Source organism: Nematostella vectensis, chromosome 13 (assembly GCF_932526225.1).
Source record: "Nematostella vectensis chromosome 13, jaNemVect1.1, whole genome shotgun sequence".
Taxonomy (NCBI): domain Eukaryota; kingdom Metazoa; phylum Cnidaria; class Anthozoa; order Actiniaria; family Edwardsiidae; genus Nematostella; species Nematostella vectensis.
Genome location: NC_064046.1, coordinates 9,843,744 through 9,867,533, shown reverse-complemented (window position 1 = coordinate 9,867,533; position 23,790 = coordinate 9,843,744). Strand labels below are relative to the sequence as shown.

The following is a 23,790-nucleotide window of genomic DNA, read 5'->3' as shown; positions in this document are numbered from 1 at the left end:
TACGACTCACAGGGTCTAAGTCATTGAAGAATCGTGTGTGTCGACAGAGTGTGAATTTGTAGGATTTTACGGGTCAAATAAAACTTCTACATGAACCTGACAGAGGATTATCTACCAAAAAAATACTAATGCTTATTATGTTTTATATTACACAAGCAGACCTGTACCCAGTGGAGGGCGGAGGTCAACTTTCGGTTCTCAATAGAAGAGCTATTTGTAGACAAAAATATAAAGCATAAGCTAGATCACTATGTAGTCAAGTCCGACAATAAACGTCCCATGGAGATAATGCAAAAGCATAAAAAACTCATATTTTTTTCCGCGGGCGGTCAGATTTTAATCTGAGAACGCCCGCCCCAAACCTCCCCCCCCCCCCCCCCCACCCCGGAAAAATTAGGTCCACTTTTTTCGGATTTCGCACCCCCCAAGAAACATCCTCGGTACGGGCCTGACAAGGAACCCCTAGGCAAAAAAATCAAGCAAATGTGAGCTAGCACAACCTTCAATTTGAGCTTTGCCATTTTTTACCCCTGACCATGAAACTAAGGGTTAAATATTTGATTAAAATAAAAAGGCAATGTGTCTCCTCCATCTGTGCATGCTGCCAGCTTTATCTTGAGGCACTTCGTATGCGCTATTTTTATTTACCTTATCAGACTATTTTCGCGTCACCCTAGTTTCGTGAATTTAGTTAGTTTAAAAGAATAGTGACCTGGTTTTTACGGAAAAAGCAAAATCGCGAAAATAAAGTTTGTGAAATATAGCCATTTCAAAATCGCGGAATTCTGACGTCGTTAAAATTCAGTATAATAAGGCAATACCCTTGTTTTGATTTTACCTCAGAGTTGTTCTTATAGTTCATTTACGCAGAGCTTGTACTTGGAGATTGTTGCCAGTTATGGTAGAAAGTTTAGCAATGAATTATATTGTAAGTCTTTTAAAAGAATTAGAAAATTGACGCAAAACGTAGTACCCAGGATAGCCCTAAACTGGGCCAGAACGGCTGCCGCTATCTTGAAATGGAAAGTCAAACGTTCAAAATATTGTATATAGACACCTAAGGAAGTATTGAGCATGTGATGTATATGAGCATTTTGCCTCTAGCCCTATGGCATACCAAATACTGTCCAGGGCCATAGCAGGGGGTGGTGACCTTGGGGCACTTATTGCCCCCAAAGGAAACGACCAGTAGGGACGTGGCTGTGCCTCCTCGAATTTTCTCAATGTTTCTCTACCACCCGCCTAACATTCCAAGGCATGCTGAAGCTTTGTTATCTTCCAATATAATCGGCCAATTCGTTTTTAGGGACATGACATGCCATGGTCGCCACAACATGTTTATGTCAGAAAATGTGTTAACTTCATCTTTTTGGCTGCATCATCTTCTGATCTTGGAATAGTCAGTGGCACTAATGTTTTAACTCTGGCTTGTGTGCTCGCCTCAGGCTCTTTGGAAAAAGCGACAGCCAGTGATATAGATATTATGCATTGCTTTCGCAGGAATTTTCAAAGCGAATAAAACATTAGAAAAGCAAAAAATAGCCTTGAAAAGGGACTTAAGATAGAAAATAAACATACCACAATAGACCAAGATCAATGATTTATTACTACACGCGTTTAGCTTAGCGATATGTTTCACATATGCACCTAACCTAACAAGCTAAAACCCTTTCAGCAGGTGCTAATAATCTCTTTTTGCGCTAGTATAATATGACACTGTATTTGTTATAGTCACATAATTAAGTGATCTTATTTTTAGATTAAATAAAATGTCACGGTAACTATAACTATGTAGTGAATCATAAATTGATTTCTTAGAAGTAATGAATGTAAACTTCTCAATTTTAATTGCTTTCTATAATAGTAAAAGTTGTTATTATTTTTGTTATAGGGCATTGGTATTGCTTATTAAGCATTTAGTTACATATTTTGTGGCTTCGTTTAATTAAAGTGGACCTACAACACGTTGATCTCGCGTCGCGGTATTTTCTCCCGGTAACCAGTCCCCCCACGGCCCGGCTCATCCCCCATGTAACCCTCACTCTCGTTGTCCCCATACTGGTCGCCATTATAATCTTCAAGGTATCCTTTCTCATCTTCCCCAACTCTCCCCTCTCTCTCTTCATCCCTTTGTGGTTCGCTCTTTGCAAGGACCGCGCGCGTAACCGTATTGCAGTATGTCTGATCGAAGGTTCCTTTTTCCACGTTGGACGCTGTTCTGTCGGCAATATTCCCGATTGGACTATACCGAGCCACCACGTACGTGCAGTTGAGTCCGAATTTGTTACCATAGGCTCGCCCCATTCCTAACCGATCGGTTGATTTCCACATCATCTGAGTAAAGTGACCGGCGGGGCGTTGGAAGGTTTTGTTGTTGAAGTCGTACTTGCATACTTCGTCATACCTGGAATGATACGTACTAATGTCACGCTCGTGTAAGAGCTTCATCGTTTGTATTCCCGTACCTATTACTATAATGCAATCATCATCATCATCATCATCATCATCATCATCATCATCATCACCATCATTATCAGCATTTACCACCATTATTATCAATATCAACCCTACCTTCACACCCATCATTATCAAACCATCACCACAACCACCAGCGTCATTACTCATTACTACACTATTGTAGTTGTCATATCAGTATCATTCGAACCACCTTTCAAATCAAATATCTTTATAAACACAATCGACCGTCTTCATCTTTACATCTTCGTCATCATCATTATCTTCATAATCATGACATTCCAATAACTACCATGATTTTCATCTTATCCGTAATATCAACAACTCATTACCATGATACCATCATCATATCAACACATCATTACCATGATACCATCATCATATCAACACATTATTATCATGATACCATCATCATATCAACTCATCATTATCATGATACCATTATCATATCAACACATCATTATCATGATACCATCATCATATCAACACATCATTATCATGATACCATCATCATATCAACACATTATCATGATACCATCATCATATCAACACATTATTATGATACCATCATCATATCAACACATTAGTATCATGATACCATCATCATATCTACTCATTATTATCATGATACCATCATCATATCAAGACATCATTATCATGATACCATCATCATATCAACACATTATTATGATACCATCATCATATCAACACATTATTATCATGATACCATCATTATATCAACACATTATTATCATGATACCATCATTATATCAACACATTTTTATCATGATACCATCATCATATCAACACATTATCATGATACCATTATCATATCAACACATCATTATCATGATACCATTTCTTCACTGCTGCAGCAGCCGACATGATGGTCCCTTCAGTGGAGCACCCCATGGCAAGATTCTCGCCCTCTCCTGGTCGGGAGGGTCTGTCCGAGTGTTTCAGGGTTTCCAAGTGGGCCAGCTCTTTTGCAAACTTCTGCGCCTCCGCACTCAATGCTTCGTCCAGAATCATGGTCGGGGCGTTGTGGATAGCACGGTATTTGTTGTGTTCAGCCAGACCGTCTTTTACGAATGTGAGTTCTGGAACAATATGAACAACGAGGACAATATAGACCACAGCTTGCTCTCAAAAAGTACACTCAGAGTTCAAAACTTTGTTGTTGTTTTCATACCCTTTATTTTTTACTTTGGAAAATTGAGCTTGAAGTTGATGTAGATATCGAAGAAAAGCAAATGACATTAAAATATCGAGCATTTCAGGGCTTTCCCATCCCTTGAACCAACAAATAACCCACAAGGATAATTAATAATACTTTGCCCTAACTAGCTTGGATTTTATTTCTCATAAATGTTTTAAGCAGTTTTACCTTCATCACTGAGCAAATGCGCGGCATTTGCGGCTTGAAGCTGCTCCGTTTTGTCGTTTCGGGCTTGCTTTTGTTGCTGTTGTTGTTGTTGCTTCACTTCATCTCCGGGAGGGGAACCTTGCGTTGCAAGATTGGCTGCTGGTTCTTTTTCAGTCAGTTTGTTATCAGGAGCTGCTAGGGAAAGAGGTGTGACAAAGTTGATCATCTTCAAGAGTTCAGAGCCTTCCCGAGTCAGGGCCGTAGCCGGGGTTTGGGCACTTGGTGCCCCTAAATATCTTAAAAAAAATATAAGGAAATGACCAGTGGGCCCGTGGCTAAGCCCCCAATACTTTCTTGTTATTTCTCTAACGTTCCACCTTCAATTTTTACTAGGCCTGCTACATCTCTCTGCGAGTATTTTCATATCTATTTGAAGGGCTTCTAAATGGATCCTTAGGGTTGCAATTTGAAAGAAAGCAGCGTCGATTACGCTCGCAATATTTGGTGAACACTTTATTATATTTTAAAGTTAAAAGATATCTCGACTAAATAAGCTCAATATGCAGGATTAAAAAGCAATCTCCTTTAAAACATAACTCTTCTCTTAGCTAAATATAGCTCCCGCTTGAATAAAGGGTTGGGGGGGAGGGGGAGTTGAGGCCACCAGCAATTTTGAGTTGTAATAAAGTTTAAAAACTAGTAGGGCTAAAGCATTGATATTTGGGTATCCAGTCACTTCGTCCACAAACCGTGTCGTCCACAACCAACTCGTCCACAAATTGAGTCAACTCGTCCACAAGTAGAGTCAACTCGTCCACAAAAATAGAGTCAACTCGTCCACACATGTTTTTCACAAAAATGTAGCCTCGTAGCATAAGTGTTTCATATAAAAAGTCTAACTGTGAAAAAGAAAGTCTTTTTAGAACTTCATATGCACAGTTATTTGGAACGCCAATTCGACATGAAACATTGCATTAAAGCGAACACAAATTCTACACGAGCATTTCGCTCTTATTCCTTTAATACATCACGAACCCCTACGTAACTTTGACCACTTTTACAAAGTATATCTGGGATCAGTTTGGTTTTGAGACAGGTTTAACGAAAATTAGGCAAAATGCTCAAAATGCTTTAATTCGTTAAGATCAACTATTAATAAGAAGTGCTCAAAGTCAATCCATGTCATATAAACGTTTAATGCTAAGTTTTGAAAAAACACAATAAAAAAATAACATCTTTATTTTTTTAGGGGGAGAGGTGGTGTTTTTTGTCAATTTTTGACCTTCTCAAAATATTGCTTGTAAAAATAGGAAAAACATTCATATCCACCTAAAACCATTAATACAACGTAAAACGAAGATTAAATATTGTCGAAATGCTTTAGATCTGGCTACCTTGTATTTATTAATTAAAATAAATAACTTTCATTAAATCCAAGATGGCGGATCGAAGATGGCGGATCCAAGACGGCGGATGCTGATGTCACATAATTAGCTAAAATCGCTGTTTTTTTTTTTTTTAAACTAACATCCAAATTAGGAAAATCCTTTTTATATCCCTCAATTGTGAATAAAAAACATTTTTTGGAAAGATATTTCAATTGTGACTATAATTTGACCATTCGCGAACTTATGCTATATTAAAGGTATCATGCCAATCAATGACGTCACAGATGTAATGTATGTCAGTAATAACATATGTCTACTGCAAGATAATAAGATTATCGAAAAAAGACAAAAAAACATATCTAAAATAACAGAATGTCCGTTTCTGCTCACTTAAGTGACGTCATCGTGACGTCACAAAGACAATTTTTTTAGAAATATACCAGTCGCTTTTCGAATACGAGCTAATTATGATAACTTATTTGGATTTTATAGATGTTGTATGGAAAGGTTTCAAAAGATAGGCTATTTATAACCAAATTTCTTAAATGACGTCGTAATGACGTCATAATGTGTTGCTATGGTAACACAATATACCATTTTGCTCCTCTTTGTCTTCTTTGAAAATTTGGTCATTATAGCTCCAAAAGTTCAAAACTAACGGATGTCCGAAAGAGCCCCCCCCCCCCCCCCCCCCCATGGTCAGAGGAAGCCCCAAAAAGCCCGGTCTGAATAGGGTTAAAGTGAGTAACCTTTTTGAGCAGGCACTTTATCATCAGAGCCCGTCGCCTTTTGTTCTTCTGTCAGAGCACCCTGTTCTTGTTGCTTTTGTTGACCGGAGTCCTTGCTTGGTCCAGGGCCGGAGATGGGTTTGAAGGTAGGCGACGTTCTGCTGGGGCCGTCAATCATTAGCTGAAAGCCCAATACTGTGGTGCCGTTATCCCTGACGAGATAGGTGCCTTCTCCATTAACTCCACCATCGTTGATCTTGAATTTTCCAAGACGATCGGAGGGAGCTGCAATACAATAAACAATCGGACCATTCAAGTAAGTTCCTTTGTGTGAATCTTCTCTGAATCACACATTCCAAGATGCACGTGCTTAGGGACGGACCCAGGCTCTTTGAGACCATTTTGAAAAACGCCTGCCGCAATAGATAGATATGGGTACTGAAATAAACCGTTTGACGCTCACCCGGTTCACCCTTCCCAAAGAACCTCCAATCCCCTGCTTTTAAATTTAATTAGAATTCACACATTGAAAATATATCTTTATAAGTATTTTGTGAAGTAATGGGCATGTGAGAGGCAAATAATGAATTTAAAAAACGAGTGAATGAATATCGCTATTTCTAAGCATTGATTCCGCATGTACCTCCTAGTGTGGTCACAGCAATACACAGGAAGCAAATTATCGAATCTCTTGAAGCCATTCTAGAAAAGAAAGAACAGAATTTTGAAAGCCATAAAAAAGCGCTCAGACTGGATATAGAACCACAAAACATTTTATATAATCCCAGCAACACAAATGCGCGCTGTTCAACTGTCAACAATTATGAATATCTGCGCACAAAATAGAAACAAAACGGTAAAGTTAATCAAGGGAGAACAACTAATTGAAACAAATTTCTACCTACCTTTGTTTTTCTGAGGTTTTTAAAGAGCTGTTTGTAGTTGTTCGTTGGAATAAACGCGTGGCCGGTTATCCTCTTGAGGCGACCACACAGAGATGGGCATTTGGAGAGCACCTGCAGTCAGCGGCACATGGACAATGCGCATGCGCAACCGGAAAAAGTCGCTAAGTAAGTAGCGGAATTTTAGTGTAGCGATAGAAAAGGAGAAATAGTGACGTAAAAACACCTAAAAAGTGTGCATTAATCATCAAAAGGACCTTGCCATGGTCAAACACGCAGATTAGAGACAAAAAATCGTGTGGCGCCGAGGTTTGGGCTAGTTGAACTGCAGCTATTTGTGAGAAGGTCACCGTGATTTGAGCGTGATTAAGCGGGAGAAAGTGTGAATTTATATGGACAAAACGTGAGGTATGCTCGAAATCCTACCTTGGCCTCCGTCCTGAACATTGTTTGAATCGGGATTCTTTAAAAACACAAAGGCGCGTTTTTATACGGCTAGAGAACACGCAAAAAGTAAACATATAAACACAACACTAGACTACATTTGTCTTTTCAACAAGTTGTTTTATATTTTCATTTTTTTTCGCAATATGTTTACCGCAATATCAATAGGGACAAATAAAGAGCTTTCGCTACTTGTGTTTTTTGTAGTAAAGGGGGAAAAAGAAAGGTTGAAACGTTAGACTTACTCGATTATTGCAATTTTAGTGAATGTTGCTTCTATCAATTCTTTTTTGCTCACATTTTTACCTTAGATTGGAAGTTTTTAGATTGGAATTTTTTAAAGCTCGAAGCCATCAAAACGCATATCTGTCAACATTTCTCCCAACAGTTCTTTATTTCCTAAAAATAATCGGGGATTTACTCGCTGCCAACTCACTCGCCACCAACACACTCGCCAGCCAGGCCCGTACCCAGGTTCTTTTTTTTTTTGGGGGGGGGGAGGTGCAAAATCCGAAAAATTGGACCCAGAGGAATGAATTCTCTGATAAAAATCTAACCACCTCCGAAAGAACAAAAAGTGATTTTTTTATGCCTTTGCAGTATCTACTCGGGACGTTTATTGTCGGATTTGAATACATACCAGAGTGATCTAGCTAATGTCTTTTAATTTTGTCTACAAATAGCACGTCTATTGCGAACAAAAAGTGGACTTTCGGCCGTTGTGTGTGGGGGGGGGGGGGGGGGTTGGTTCACCCCCTTCTTGTTGCAATATCCTGTTGCAATAAGATAGGGTTGAGGTACGATACAGGGACATTTAAAACCATATTCGGTGCACGGGCAAGCCCCTACTGGTCATTTAATCCTTATAATTTTTCAAAAATATTCGAGAGCACGAATTTAATTGGAGTTAACTGCTAATTATGATAAACTAGATAAGTCTAAAGATTCAATACAATTTGCTGTGCGCGTTTTTGCTATGCATCGCCTTCTCAAAATAATGACATTTTCATTTAGGAAAATTTTCTTTGCTGGCGTCTAGCTCTAAAAGATTGAGGATACAACGTTTTTTAACAGTTCTATTCTATTCAACCCAATCGTTTTACAATATACCGAAATATGTCTTACAACCAAAACCCAATAAAAAAAGCAATGTTCTTTCCTTGATATTTCAGAAGATTTGACACTAATGAAAAATAGTTTTCACACACAAGAGTGTCTTATAATTTTGCCATAATCTTTAATATTTACGCCGTCTTCACGGTGGCTCTAGCCTTGCTTTAGGACAGCTCAACTTTGAGATGTAGATATCCCTATAATATAAAGCATTTTGGTTGACTGAGCCCCGTGGTGTGTAGCTCTAACATTTCGGGTGACTCCATCCTGTAGTGTAGTTCGTTCTGGTAAAGCAAAACTGTCCAAGCATCAAATCCTGCTGACAATGCGCTTTGAGCGCGGGCTCAACAAACAAGCCCACAACACTTGCCGTAATATATTTGACAGGGTCCTCGAATTGTTCAGCGGCTTCTAATGCTCCATTGACCATGACAGAGCCGCTGATAAAGCCATGAGTAGCGCACAGGGCAAGCACGATCCACACATTAGGGATGAACCGATACCACGTGGCGAAGATAAAGAAGACTGCATGCGCTATATCAAGTAAGGAAAGCACCCAGAGGCGGTGGATCCTGGCATAGGGTAGAATCCTGGGACAGAGACGAGAAATAAACAGAAGCTCAGACCCGCCCAGAAACCGCGACACGCCAAACGCGAGGGTGTAGAACTTGAAGTGGCTTAAAGGCTTAAAGGGCGCGTTAGGGAAAGCTAGCGTAGTGGGCACAGAGAAGCCGGAAAAGAAGAAAGCGAAGAAGCCGACGTAGAGGTGAAGGCAGATTGGCAAAACCTTGATAATGATTTTTGATTTTAGGATGCAAGAATTGTCATTGTTGTCATCTTCTGTCTTGTCCATAGCGTCATTAAGTAGCTTGTAGATAGCCCTTGACTTCTCGTTACTATCAATCTGCAAAGAGAATGATTTTTACAACTTTTATTGTTGACTCAATCAATAACGATTTCCCACTTTACCATACCAACTATGAAAAGGGTTTTCTCTGAAATCCGAGTGAAACGACCATTTGAGAGTAACTTGTGGCTTTTGCAAACGTCGGGAAAACTTGCAGAACTGCATTAAAGGGGGAGGGACCGGAGGAGTGGGGTTTGCTCGTGTCCCCATGTAGCTGTTATAGGGGGAGGGACCGGAGGAGTGGGGTTTGCTCGTGTCCCCATGTAGCTGTTATAGGGGGAGGGACCGGAGGAGTGGGGTTTGCTCGTGTCCCCATGTAGCTGTTATAGGGGGAGGGACCGGAGGAGTGGGGTTTGCTCGTGTCCCCATGTAGCTGTTATAGGGGGAGGGACCGGAGGAGTGGGGTTTGCTCGTGTCCCAATGTAGCTGTTATAGGGGGAGGGACCGGAGGAGTGGGGTTTGCTCGTGTCCCCATGTAGCTGTTATAGGGGGAGGGACCGGAGGAGTGGGGTTTGCTCGTGTCCCCATGTAGCTGTCACTGGACGAAAAAACGGATTTACACAACTTTGCCTATCGCGCAAATATGATGTAAATATCAGGCACTATATTTGGTGCCTGATTTGCTTTGGTAGTAAACGTGTATACAAATTTTATATTTGCATGTTGTGCAAACACTTTTCAAAGATCAACTTTGAATAATTTGCTTGGATGGTAAATTTGTATGTAAATTTCATGTTTGTATTTTGTGCAAATAACATTTCAAAGATTAACTTTGACTGATTTGCTTGGATGGTAAATTTTTATGTAAATTTCATGTTTTTATTTTGTGCAAATACAGTTCAAAGATCAACTTTGAATAATTTGCTTGGGTTGTAAATTTGTATGTAAATTTCATGTTTGTATTTTGTGCAAATACAGTTCAAAGATCAAATTTAGATTTGCATGGATTTACACTCACTAGATTATGTTTACTTATATCTGCAAGGTGTGTTTTAATATCACTTAGTGTTTGACGGTGACAGTCGTGTGCGACAAATTGTTTTGTTGTCGCTTTTAGTAGGCCAAACATCTAAAATCATCATCATCTAGTGAAAATCGTCGAGTTTTTTTTGTGTGTTTCTTATACGCGGGTTTGATGGAAAAAAGGCGAGCGCGACCAGATGGCGGTGTAATATATAGGTTATTTAACGGCTGGGAGGTCCGGCCTCGGTCAGCATTTCCCAGACCTCTGTCACAGTTTTTCTCTATTCGGACCGACCTCAAGTCGGTAAATAACTTATTTATTTTACCCTTAAAACATTGTTCGAAAATCCCGCAGTCAAGATATTTTAGTATCTTGCGTCACAGTCACGTGGTTTCTCTGTATGTCGCTTACATACAGTAAAACCACGTGACACTTGTATTCCACTCACAAGATGGCGTCCTCGATGAAGCTGGATTCCGAATATTAGAGCAGCTGAATTGTAAGCATTGGCCATGCAATCTTACTACCACCGTTTTTATCTTAATTATATAGACATACACAGAAAACAGACAAAATCGCTTCAAATGATTCATCAGAATTCATCACTCGAGGTCCCGAATGTAGTTTCCTATATTATAAAACGAGTTGTGTATATAAGCTTATTACCTAGCAAAACACTGGTGTTTCCTATATTATAATTTTACGAGTTGTGTATATAAGCTTATTACCTAGCAAAACACTGGTGTCTATATTATAAATAATTATGACACTGGACGAAATAAAGAATTTAAGTGCATTTTAGACATATCCGAAATGTACCTTAAATTTACTACTGTCTATATGTTGCATTTAAAGGCCACACTTAAAGTCAGTAGTAACTTTAACAATAATTTAAGTTACATTTAAGTAGGGCTCTTATAGTCAGTAGCAACTTTAAGTAGATATTGATTGTTAACTTAAATTCCTTTAAATGCAGTATTGACTTTAAGTAACTTTCTTTGCCTTTATCGAAAACTTATAATCTTTAGGAGATTTAAGTGTCTTTCATTAGTTCTAAATTTCATCATATTCGTTGGACTTAGAAAATATTTTCCGTAGTTTAGAAGTTAATTTAGTTTCTAAACATAATATTTTTTGGCTAATATCAGGAACGTTTTATGAAACGCATATAAATAGCTTTAAGAATATTCGGTTTCTTGTTTAACCAAGTGATTTGTATTTTAGCAGAAAGAAAAAGCGATGAAAAATTGATATTCGCATTATTTTAGGATTACTTTGCCTTTAGCAGTAATAATAACAGCTTCACCTATGGAGAGGAAGTCAGTCATATGCGAGAGGAAGTGACGCGCAAGCGTATCTATTGTTTTCCCTTCACGTGACTACCACGGCGGGGTATTCGCATAGCGTGTTTAGAAGTGTGACTTTGGTTCATCTAACTTCTTTCTAAGTCCACGCCAAAAGATTCGCTATTTCTTTCTATGACATCAAATCGAATGGCGAAGCCTACCAATGAAAACATGTTGACCACATAACCTTCAAGTTTGGAGGGAAAACAGAGCTTTAAATGCGGGAAATCAGCGACTGCGTGCGTGAGGTGAGAATTGAACAGTGAAGACAGAACTCGCTGAAATTCTCGCCGAAAGGGAGCCTCAGAGACTTTCAGGTAAGCCTAACTGATCGGAACCAGTTCTTGTTTATTCGTTTCTTGATTATTTGTTGTCTTTAAGGGCAACCTTTCGAGTTTAGGTGATCTTTTTCCTCTTTGAGTAGTGTCTATCATTCGATTCGAATCAGCGTCCGCCGTACGCTAAAGAGCCTTCAGTTTTATTTTATCTGGCGAGCGGAGAAATCTTATATTCTTCACATGAAGCGCTTGTTTTATTGAATTGTATTTTATACAAATTAATGTTTTTTAAGATTATGCTCGGTTGTTATTGAGCTAGTACATTGCTTGGCATCTCTATATTTTTCTGGTAATCATTAAGAATAATTAATCACAGAACAATGCCAATATTGTCAGCCTAGATTTCAATTACCAAATCAATTGTTGTTATAATTATTGTTGTTTTTTCCTGAGATAATGCCACCCCAGAAAAAAAAAACACAACAAATGCAACCAGATATAGAATGATGATTTTCAATGGTAAGAAAACAACCTTTTTACCTTTTCAGCGGAAAATCCCTAAGAAATATTGCATTTTTTTATTGTGTCTTTTTACTATAAGTTTTAGTTGTCCAGTATTTTATGCTTTGGTTCGAAAAAAGGATGACACTTAATTCAAAGTCAGTCAACATAATCAATATAAGCAATCAATATCAGGGGTTTCATTAGAAGGCAGGTACCAGCAGTTAACCACCGCCGTCAACTTAAAACGCTGATCTCAGATCTAATAAAGTTTGCAAATGAAGCATGATTCGTTCACAGTGAGTATGACCGTTTATCTCAGCAGACAACCTTTTTCAAAAGCTTATTCTGGACCCTGGATATTGTTAAGAAACCAAACTGTTTAGATTGAAGGCAAAATCGTCTGCTTCCTCACAGGTCTTTCGCTACTAACCTTGACTCATGACCAGAGGCACACATCCACCATACACCTATACATATACCCATGATGATACCCATTTAATCAATGATCCATTATACTCCCCACCAGTTCAAATTAGTACTGCAACCACCCCTATGGAAAAATCCTGCATCTGCCCCTGATGACAAATTCCCTTTTTTTCTTTTTCAGCTGCAATGCATGTCCATTTCAGAACTAAAAAGAGGGAGCATGTCACCAAAGCAAATGACAGTTATGATGCCACCTTAAACAGGCAGAGAAAGCGCAGCCGGCTTAACACAGTGAGTATGACTAAAACTAATGATTGATGTGATAGCTATGGCATAAATAATTAGAAGACCTTAATCCTCTAAGATGTTGGTCTCTTATCCCATTGCCAGACTATTGCTAGATATTTCTACCAATTATCAAATCCAAATCCCCCCCCCACCCCGAGGAACCCTAGTCTATGTAAATGGCCCCTTAGAGTGGTATTCATCGGACTTTGAAACAAAAACTACTAATAATCAGTGTTTAATAGTGTCTACTAGTAAAGAGTGAAAAGGAAAATACAATAAAAATTACCTTCATTGTGTATAGCAGTAGGTATTTGGTTAGTATCTATTTCACAGTCACATGAAAACAAGGTACTCTTGTGATTCAGTTTATATAGTCAAGGTCCAAATCTCAATTTTTAATGCATGATTCAAAAAGGCAAGAATTCCCTGGACAACAACTCACAATATTCAGAAAATCAAATACATTTGTTTCTCTTCTCTTTTTGTAGAAAACAACGCTACGAAAAAAGACCTTGAGGGAAAGCTCCATCATCAACGAGGAGAGAAAAGGGAAATACTTTGAAATCATGTCTGTGGGCTATATGTCCTCGGAGCACACAAGGTCTGATGGAGAAAATGAGGGGTCTGACGAGGAAGCACCTAAACTGCTTTACAAGCATAAGCTTCCATGGAGGAGTGAGGAGGCCGATTCATTGATGGCCTACTTAGAAAAAAAAGTTAGGAAGGGCAGGGGCCAGAGAAGCACAAACATGATGTTCAGGAGGAAAGATGGTGCTAATTCGAAAAGAACTGTACCAATTGATGCTCCCGATTGGGCTGTGAAGCATCAGCTTTAGGTTGTCTACATGCAAGCTATTCTTTTCGAATTAGCACCATCTTCTCTATTTTGCTATGAATGATGGACTTGTGCGTTGGCACAAAAAATGTTATTGTTGAAGCATATAGTGATCGACTTTGATTTACAAATTCACAACGATTTTTATTACAACAAGTTCATGAGTATTCAGATTTATTATTGAACTATTTTCCTCGAAAAACAGTAGATGAGGCTACAATTTATTATATAAAGAAGATGTGATTTATTTAGAATATTGAAAGAATAATATTCAAAGAATTATTACTTTGACCAACTATAATGTTTATAGTAATTTATTTATTTTGAAATATACACTTATCGGACCAAACCAAATGTATAAATACCGATTATATTTTACTGATTACAGAAAATACATGAAATAAAGGATTTCAGTAGATATGCTTGTTGGTCTCTCTGTATATATCTTAACATATTTTGTGGGAAGGGGCAGATGGGGTCTATTGGTTTGTCCTAACTGCAAATTTAGAACAAATGTATTAATTGGTAACATTCGCACGCCGTGCAAAAGGCAAATTTGCAAAGTTGTTTTTTGATGGGAAAATAATTTGCAAAAGTGATCCTTGCTGTAGTAGTAAATATAATGAATATACACTCTTTGCATCATGAGCAAATGCAAGCAAACATGACGAAAACATAACATTTGCTATCGTATTTACCGGTGCGTGAATAGAACTGCAAATCCGTTCTTTGCACTGTTTTTGATATATTAGCAAATATGAAGTAAAATCGGCCTTCACTTGGTTTGTCTTGGTGCCAAATATAAAGCAAATTCAATATTTGAATTTGAGTAAAGGCGAGTAAATATGGACTTTACCATAGTTGCAAAACATATTTACTATATCTGCAAATCCGTTTTTTCGTCCAGTGTGTTATAGGGGGAGGGACCGGAGGAGTGGGGTTTGCTCGTGTCCCCATGTAGCTGTGCCACCCTTTGTTTTCTAGTGTCTGTACTGTACTCCCTAATATTTCGTAGGCAGGGCTCGGGGGAAGACCCTCCTTCCACTCCACTCGACTGGAAGGTCCGCTCTTATTAAGGAACATTGAGTACCAGTGCAAGCTAGGACGAGCTTCCTAGGAGATAATGCTCCACTAAATGAAAGAACGACAGTCGCATACGCTTTCTCAAGCCTGAAAGAGCCCCACCCTCTCCCCCTAATTTTGAGGCACTAAGGAAATCGTTGAAACAATGTGCTACTACCCCTTGCTACCCTATTATTGGATACGGCATTCCAAAAAGTGCTTACCTCTGACGTGTCCAGTGTAAGGAAGAAGAATAGGTAGATGGCGCTGAAGACTAGAGTTCCAGCAACAGCGAGACGCGGCGCGACGCACTGGGAAGTCGGTAGGCCTGCGACAAACAAACACACGTCTCCTTCTTTCACTCTCGAACGTACTTATAAGACGGACGTTAAAGACACTGTAATCGTACTCATAAGAGGATTAAAGACACTGTAATCGTATTCATAAGACGTTAAAGACTCTGTAGTCGTACTCATATGACGTTAAAGACACTATAATCGTACTCATATGACGTTAAAGACACTGTAATCGTACTCATAAGAGAATTAAAGACACTAATCGTATTCATAAGACGTTAAAGACTCTGTAATCGTACTCATATGACGTTAAAGACTGTGTAATTGTATAAATAACAGGTTAAAGACACTGTAATCGTGCTCATAAGACGTTAAAGACTCTGTAATCGTACTTATAAGACGTTAAAGACTCTGTAATCGTACTAATAAGACGTTAAAGACTCTGTAATCATACTCATAAGACGGTTAAGACACTGTAATCTCACTCATAAGACGATAAAGACTGTAATCGCACTCATAAGACGATAAAGACTCTACAATCGTACCCATAAGACGTTAAAGACACTGTAATCGTACTCATGAGACGTTAAAGACACTGTAATCGTACTCATAAGACGATAAAGACACTGCAATCTCACTCATAAGACTTGAAACAGTCTGTAATCGTCTCATAAGACGTTATAGACACTGGGGATTTTTTCGTGCCTCAGAAAATCAATACAAATGAGATTTGTATTTCACTTCATTTGAATCACTGCAAGTTCAATCTTTCCTACAATAAAGTCTATAGATATTAATTCTTTATATTAAAAGCAATAAAACAAATTGCATGCATTTCTACTCCTGAGTCACAAGAAGCCAACTCACATTCACCATTTTTATCAATAAAAAGGTCAACATAATCCAGGTCTCTGGAAGCCATGTTCATGCTTACAGGCATTTTTTTTTCGTTTTGCATGATGTGGGCTTTCCGTGGCTACCCAGAGTGCCAACATAGTTTGGATTTAATAAGTGAAAACTGTTGATAATACTAGATTCTAAGTCTATTTGTTGTACCTATCTTAGACACAGTAGCCTTCATGTAGGCTTGGGCCGAGAGGGGAAGGTTTAAGTAATGCTCCGTGTAAGAACTACGGTGAATCGATAGGTCCTGCGGCAATAGGGGTTCGTTATCTTTTTAACTAATCTAATTAATATTGCTATGCTTATTGGTTCAAGACGCTCTGCCCGCCAAATTTGAACTTTGGAGTCACATTTCTCTGAAATAAGTGCTCTTGCACTCATATTCATTAGGGGGCTTAGGTTCGAAGTAAGAAAGCTTTCAACCTTTGCATTTTTGTTAAAATCGTATGTTCGGAGCATGGAGAAATCCCTTTCGGATATCTGCTAATAGCTTTTTATACTTCACTTATTACAATTTTGCGCTTTGTCTCTTGCCAAAGCAAACATTCCGCTGGCTAAACGTGTGAAAATACGGTCTCACATTTCCAAAAGCCTGTTAGTGCGGTAGAATTTAGCTTTCCAAAGAAAGCCTCTTTTTCTTTCAAAGATTTTGACAACGATTTTCATGTTAAGATTGACAACTAAAACGATTCACGCCTTTAAATAAAGTTACCAATTTTGCTTTATTCGATCCTCAATACAACTATTATCGCATACAAGCTACAGCAATAAAGTTTACTGGAATTCACAGTAGTAGCAGTCCTCTAATTATTATTTCATCGACACAGACAGAACGCACAATATTTTCTTAAAACAAGCCGCAAGCAAGGTTTGTTCCATAAGCTCATTGATGAATGCGAGAGTGTCCAGCTTATAATCGGGGTCTCCGTCTTCGATACATAGTAGGCCATGAGGACTCACGGAAAATTTCTGCGAAGAAATTGTAATTCTTCTGGCTCCAGACGGGCTGCATTTATATTCACTATTTCTTTCAGCTTTTTGCATCCGCATAAGCATTCCACTGCTTTTACTGACAATTGCGGGTTATTGCTGATATTTATATTTTACAATTTTTAAAAAAAATATCTTCGCTTCACCAAACGCCGTATCTTCTACTTCAATGCATCGTTCTATGTCCTTTAGTTCTATGTCCCTTAGTTTAGTTGATGCTTTCATGAGTCGTATAGCATCAACTGATGACGGCAAAATTTGCCCTAGTGCAGAGGTTTCCTCAATGTCCTGTAAAAAAAAGTACACACAAACTTAAGATTCCTTCTCCACTTCATTTCTTGAATATCAGAACTTATATAAAATACAAGGCAACTACAGTCAACTCCCTCAGAAGCAGACACGTCAGGAACTAAAAACAGTGTTACAAGGGCTGCCAGCTAATGAAAATGAAGAAAGACATTGTTTTAATGGAAAGGAAGACAAAACCCTGCATTTTGTTAAGTTACCCGCTAACAATTTTTTCACTTAGACGGGAGTTTGCTGTACCTCAATTTCAGGGTGTCAAACCCCAGGATGTTTCGCTACATTCAAGGAATACATTCGGGCTTGTTGGTATTTACATTTCACCCAGCTTATAAATCAGGCTCACATAACTTATATTTACATATTCACATCGTAAACTCAAATGACAACTTCCCGTAATAAAACTCTTTTAGTAAAATAGAACGAGTAAAATATTTCGTTCCCTTCTGAACCAATTATTTGTCTCTCAAGTACTTATTGACCTATGAATTTTTTACCTGGAATGGTTCTAACGCGGCTTCAGCAGCGGCGCTGGTCTCAGAGGTTTCCGGTTGGAAAAACACGCTGGAACTTGAGGCAGTTTCATCTCTACAGCTCTGCAATTTTGATTTTCGAAATAAATAACAAATTGAAAAGGAGGATCAAGACTGGTAAAGACAGTACAGAAACAGCAGAATCTATACGGCAAGCGACAGAACATTGACTTTGAGAAAGATCATTTTTCTCACCTCGTGTGAAGTTTTCATGCGTTTGTTTCCAAGCTCCAAATCGACTCGCTGTCGACAGTATGTACAAATGCTTCTAGACCAGCCCTTTTTGCCTTTGTCATCTAGCTCCAAGAAAACTTTCTCTACTCTGTTCGCCTTTCTCAGGGACCTCTGTTCCACATCTGAAGGCTTACTGCCACACCAAGCCTCGTGGTTTGGGCAGCAACATGCCTGCCTTTTGAACACCATAACAAGCTTTTCTAACTTCTCGGACAAAGTTTGCAAGCAAACAGAACTCAGAAGCGTCTCTTTAAAGTATATACAATAGATTTTCAAACTATTTTCGAAGAGATAATGAATAGCGAGAGACTTGCCTTAATATATCGAGGAGGAAGCATGTAGAATTCAAAATGGCGACGTGAGCGCTAGGTCGAAAATGTAACTTCCGAACATACGATTCGGACAAAACTCGGGGATAAGTCGTAACAATGCAACCTCTGTTTTATTCTGAATTTAAATGTTTGTCAATCAATGGATAAGATACGGAAAACACCCGAAGATGTATTTTAGCCAATCAGAGGGCAGGATTTTACTGAAGTTTTATAGCTACTTCTGCGCATGCGTTGCCGCAGGGTACCGTAGTTCTTACACGAACCATTACTTAAAGACCCCTCACCCCCACACGCCCTTTCCTCTCGCCTCACTCCTCCGCGTACGTATGTTTTCAAAATGGCGGCCACGAAAGCGAGCTCCGGGGTTTTCCCACCTAACAAAGTCCAACGCCTACACGTAGGCTATAGATACAGGACAGAGCAAAAAAAATGGAATGAAATTATCCAATTCTCAATATATAAGCTCAAGATTCCGCATACAAGGAGTTCCTCTGAACAAAAGCTTAAATCCAAATTTTAAAGAAATTTAGAAGATATGAAATTTAGATATTAGAGAGTAAAGTTGGCTTAATATCTGATCAGAGCCCGACTTCTCCCTTAAAACAAGGAGAATTCATACTTTGAAAATGTGAAAATTGTACTTCAAGCCTCAGTCTTTTCCGCGTAGTTCACAGGAAGCCCCTATAGCTATTAGAGATCTCACACTTCAATCTCATTTGAAACAGTTATTTACGGCATACCTGTGTAATAAACTGCTGCTATCATAGAACCGCAATTAATCCCCGTCTCAAGGGCACTCGTCAGCTCAGTAATATTGCTATACCGTGCTGCAATTGCTAGGAACAGGCTCATGTTCCAAGCCAGCACGCCTCCAATCAACACAGCGCTCCAAGCCTCAGGAGTACCAAATCCATCATCACGCCTAGACAGACGCGGCAGTGGTGAGAAGACCAATGGCGCACGACGCCTTGAAGGGAATGCGATAGACGATCCACGGCGCTGTTAGCTTGATGACTAGTTCAAGGACGGATATACTAAAGATCAGAAAGCTTGTCGGGAATGCGCTACCCATCAAGATGTCTTGAGCGGCGACCGCGATCACGCGCTGGTAGAACACACTTTGTATACCGAAGATTAGAAAACACGCGATACTCCGCCAGCTTTGACACCACTCTAACATGCAGGCCATTGTTTTGTAGCTGATGACACCGCCTCGGTTGACCACTGCTGGCAATGGAGATAACGAGCTTTTGGGGTCGCCGTTTGTGAATTAAACCCTAAATTTTCTGGAAAACACAATCCACCTCGAATAACTTAAAAATCGAGAAAGGGCCAGAGTCTGGAAATAAAAAGATTTTAGAAGAAAGAGTATATTTTGCTTAAATTGCGTGAGATTAAATTGATTGTGACTTGAATAGATAAGGAGTAGTGGCTTAAATCAGATGTATTCGGGACACAAAACAGCTGACTCTATGCAGCCAGAATACAATAAAAACAGATGCGTTATTAGCTGCGCTGCTCAAACCTATAGCCGAATGCTAAGTGCAAACGTCTGTGGTTTAAATTCACTGGGATACGATCAGAAATAAAAGAATAATTAATAAGAAGAGATACTTACCTTAGATTTTGACCTGCGGTACTTCCACGATTAGCACACTTGGCTTTGTTCTTTCGTGGTCTAATACCGTATTTAAATGATTTTAATAATATTCATGATTTTCTTTATTGGACACAATAAACAACGTCTTGAAGGAGGAGCTTTATGGTTTTAGCCAAGTCAATGTTTTGAGTTTTCCATTTGCACGGAGTTTTTTTTTCAAATTTTTAGAATGTTAGCATGAAAAAACTGTTTTGAGAACTTAAAATAAGAAAAACACGTTTAAAACATCAATAGTTGATATATATATTACGTAAGTCTTTGTATACGTTTAATAGAATATCTGCGTAAAGACTGCATTGAATTCGAGTTTTTATTTTTCAGATTCAGATGTCAACGTAAAAGAACGCGCGTTTTAGTTATGGGTGGATGCCGCCATCCACATGCATTCCTAGCTATACACACAAAAGTCAACCAAAAAATAGTGATAACATAGCATTTATATAGCGCTTATACAAACCATGTTCTAAGCGCCCTTTTGTGTATTAAGAACGCCTTTTCCTGGAGAATTGAGGAACACAAGTTTCTAGTAAGCTCACATACTTTTAACAAGTCAAATTCAGGGCCGAGAAACAAAAAGATGCTACTTTTGTCTCGACCGGGATTCGAACCCGTTTTAGCAGAGATGAGAGGCTCCATACGCTGACGCGCTAACACACTGAGCCACCCGTGATTTCAAAACAATGAATGCATGGCACTCATTTTAAACAAGCACGTTTTTTTACTTCTGACCCGCACTATAAAAGGGCCTGGACCAGGTCCACGAAAGGCTTAGTTGTCAGTGCCATGCGGTGCGGAGCTCCGGAGTTCAGTCAAGCGTGTCTTCTTTGCTCACGAGAAGCGTAACGCAAACTTAAACTTTTGAAGCGCTTTTCTCCTCGTTTATTCGGTTTATTTTCTATTGGCTGCTAACAATAAATGACCCACTAAAAGATCAGGAATGTGCAGTAATAATTTCACTTGCTGCTATTGAATTCTGTATCAAATTCATCCACGTTGCCGTCGTCGTTGCTTAAACAAGGACCCGCACTATAAAAGGGCTTGAACTAGGTTCACGAAAGGCTCAGTTGTCAGTACTTCCATGCGGGAAGTTCAGTCAAGCGTGCCTTGTTTGCCCACGAGGAGCGAAACCCAAACTCGATTTTTGAAGCGCTTTTCTTTTCGTCTATTGGTTTATTTTCTCTTGGCTGCTAACAATGAATAACCGACCAAAAAGGCAGGAATGTGCAGTAAAAATTCGTTCAAATTATAATCGATAACACAACTAAAATATCTGACTACCAATGTTATGTTACGGTGTGTTGTCATCTTGAAGTTTGAATTTCATTCAGCCTAAAGAGGGCGGAGCTGAGCTAAGCCCTTTTATGGTGCGGGTCCTTTATTTAAGGTCCCTATTGGTAAATCTTGGTGGCTTTTGTGACTACACCTACCATGATAAGTGAAGTCTTTTTTCTTTCTTTTTTCCCGGGTACGATTTAAGGAATGAATTAGTGGAACTCATATATCTAATGGGTTGCGTAAATACCATATTGGTCATACAACAGGGGTTTTATATCACCATATAAGCATTTCGCACCCTCTCTCGGAGATGCTGACGACGACGCCATATTAGAATTACCCACAAAACCCACAAAACAATGGGAAACGCTGAGCTGAATGCATTACTCTTGTACGCTTTTACAAGGGATTAATATATAGATTTAGGCACTGCCTAAAAGCGGAGCAAGCATAAACACCTTTTGTGTTGACTGATCAAAGGTATTATTGGGGGATCTAGGATCCTGCTCTCTACTGAGATTTATTTATTGTACCAACCAAATGGATCCAGGCCTTATTCAATAATGTAAATTATGCAGTACATCAAAGTTAACAAACACAATTCCTGGTGTGGATATGGCTGTCAAAGTTGTCAAGAGTCTAATGGTAAATTCTTATGTCCCATCATAGAAGTTCCATTATGAATATCTTTTTTTTAATCAAAACAATACTCCCACAAGCTTTGCCCTTGTGCAGAAAATGTCATGGATGTAACAGCATTCCAAAGATTCAAAATAATATATTTAGACTGTTTAGATGCCATACTGTGATTTTTATTTATTGATTTTAGTGGCGATTCTCTCCTTCATTGGACCGAATATTCAGAAAAATGTCTGGAAATTAAAATCCAAAAATATATCTCCTTTCATGCATTAGATATTGGTGCACCCCACTTTACCATATAGTGGCCTTGTTGTTGGTGGCCTACTCCCAAATGAATGCAATGAAGAAAAAACAGATTGAAAATGCTAACTTCTAATTTCAAACCAAACCCTTTCATTGATCTATGTTTGGGGTAGAGAGGAATCAAAGAATATCAATTGACTAAAAAACTAATCGACGGGAGAGGAGATATAAAGTGAATTGACTTTACTTGAAACGTTTGGTGAAAAAAATATAACAGTAATGAAAATAATTTGATTGAGCATTTCTTGACATTTCCCCTTTCCCATTATCTTAACCCTTTCACCACCACAGGCCTCTAAAGAGGTCATGTCTTTGCTATCCAAGCTATGTGAACAGAATTCTATCATTGAAAAAGAACAAGGTTGTTGCTAGTGTTATAAAGTTTAAGTATCTTGCCCTAAAAAACCCTTCCCCTTAATTAAAGTTCCATTAATGTACATTTGTGAAGCTACATTTTGACAAGCTTTGTTCTTGCGAAGAACAATGGATGAAACAGGATTTCAAAGATGGAATATAGTGTCAGACACAATTTTAGATAAGATGCAATGCTGAAGATTTAATGTACCATTTTAAGTGGTGATTTTTCATCCCCATGGGAATTAATATCTACAAATATACATCCAGTAATGCATTATATTTTGGTGTTTTGAGAAACCCTGGATCTAACTATTCCAAAGAAATAAATCTAAACATCTAAAATAAATGTAATGGGCAAGAGACTTGGAAAGAAAATCCTAAAAAGAAAATATAAGTGAAAGTAATAAATGAAAATTTCCAATTTAAAAATCAAATCTGTTCATTAATTTATTTTTGGTGTAGAGGGGAAATACCAAAGAGCATCAATTGCATTAAAATAGTCAACAGGGAGAAGAAAAAGGAAGAAATATGACTCTTCCTTAAATGTCTGAAAAGAAAATATAATAACAATAATGTGATAATTATATTCAGTACTTTTCTAAAATATCCCCTTTCCCATTATCTTTAGGTTGATAGAAAACTGTTTTCTTTACAGATTTATTATTTAAAAAGCAAAAGTTTGTTTTTAGTTTTATATTATATAAGTATCTTGTTCTAAAAAAAACCTATGAGTGTGTACTGCTGAATCACATAGTAATGAACTAGTCATTTGTGTCCCCTCCCTTATGGTCCCGCAAACGTCAGGGGTTAATGTGGGGTTTTAGACCACTTTTTAACCAAAATATGTCAAGAGGGTAGGTGGTATTGACTGTTTTTGACTCTTAACTTGGAAACAGGCTTTTATTAAAGTTAAATCCCCCGTCCTTCCCTGGGACC

At 38.5% G+C, this 23,790-nt stretch overlaps 4 protein-coding genes across 7 annotated transcripts; 1 reads left to right on the top strand and 3 right to left on the bottom strand.

Annotated features, from left to right (window-relative positions):
• Positions 1-1,585: 1,585 nt before the first annotated feature.
• Positions 1,586-6,960, bottom strand: LOC116619015 (protein PRY2). Of its 2 annotated transcripts, none has more exons than XM_048721186.1 (6): positions 6,863-6,960; positions 6,601-6,659; positions 5,979-6,242; positions 3,863-4,036; positions 3,332-3,575; positions 1,586-2,404 (listed from the first exon to the last, which is right to left on the bottom strand). In XM_048721186.1, the coding sequence occupies exons 2-6, from the start codon at positions 6,656-6,658 to the stop codon at positions 1,957-1,959; spliced, it is 1,188 nt and encodes a 395-aa protein (XP_048577143.1). In that variant the 5' UTR covers position 6,659; positions 6,863-6,960; the 3' UTR covers positions 1,586-1,956. The 2 variants fall into 2 exon arrangements, with proteins under 2 accessions (XP_048577143.1, XP_048577144.1); XM_048721187.1 differs by having other exon boundaries at positions 3,863-4,033.
• Positions 6,961-8,312: 1,352 nt separating this feature from the next.
• LOC5518606 (protein btn-1) lies at positions 8,313-9,764 on the bottom strand. Its single transcript, XM_032363257.2, has one exon. It carries the CDS (start codon positions 9,267-9,269, stop codon positions 8,661-8,663), a length of 609 nt encoding a protein of 202 aa, XP_032219148.2. The 5' UTR covers positions 9,270-9,764; the 3' UTR covers positions 8,313-8,660.
• Positions 9,765-10,495: 731 nt separating this feature from the next.
• LOC125559132 lies at positions 10,496-14,382 on the top strand. Of its 2 annotated transcripts, XR_007306369.1 has the most exons (3): positions 10,496-11,950; positions 13,023-13,132; positions 13,618-14,382. XR_007306369.1 is itself a non-coding variant. In XM_048721136.1 (2 exons), the coding sequence occupies exons 1-2, from the start codon at positions 13,028-13,030 to the stop codon at positions 13,963-13,965; spliced, it is 453 nt and encodes a 150-aa protein (XP_048577093.1). In that variant the 5' UTR covers positions 12,018-13,027; the 3' UTR covers positions 13,966-14,382. The 2 variants fall into 2 exon arrangements, 1 of the variants encoding a protein (XP_048577093.1); XM_048721136.1 differs by lacking the exon at positions 10,496-11,950 and having other exon boundaries at positions 12,018-13,132.
• Positions 14,383-16,496: 2,114 nt separating this feature from the next.
• LOC125559146 lies at positions 16,497-18,590 on the bottom strand. Of its 2 annotated transcripts, XM_048721161.1 has the most exons (3): positions 18,247-18,584; positions 18,016-18,114; positions 16,497-17,503 (listed from the first exon to the last, which is right to left on the bottom strand). In XM_048721161.1, the coding sequence occupies exons 1-3, from the start codon at positions 18,472-18,474 to the stop codon at positions 17,309-17,311; spliced, it is 522 nt and encodes a 173-aa protein (XP_048577118.1). In that variant the 5' UTR covers positions 18,475-18,584; the 3' UTR covers positions 16,497-17,308. The 2 variants fall into 2 exon arrangements, with proteins under 2 accessions (XP_048577118.1, XP_048577119.1); XM_048721162.1 differs by lacking the exon at positions 18,016-18,114 and having other exon boundaries at positions 18,247-18,590.
• Between the last annotated feature and the right edge of the window lie 5,200 nt (positions 18,591-23,790).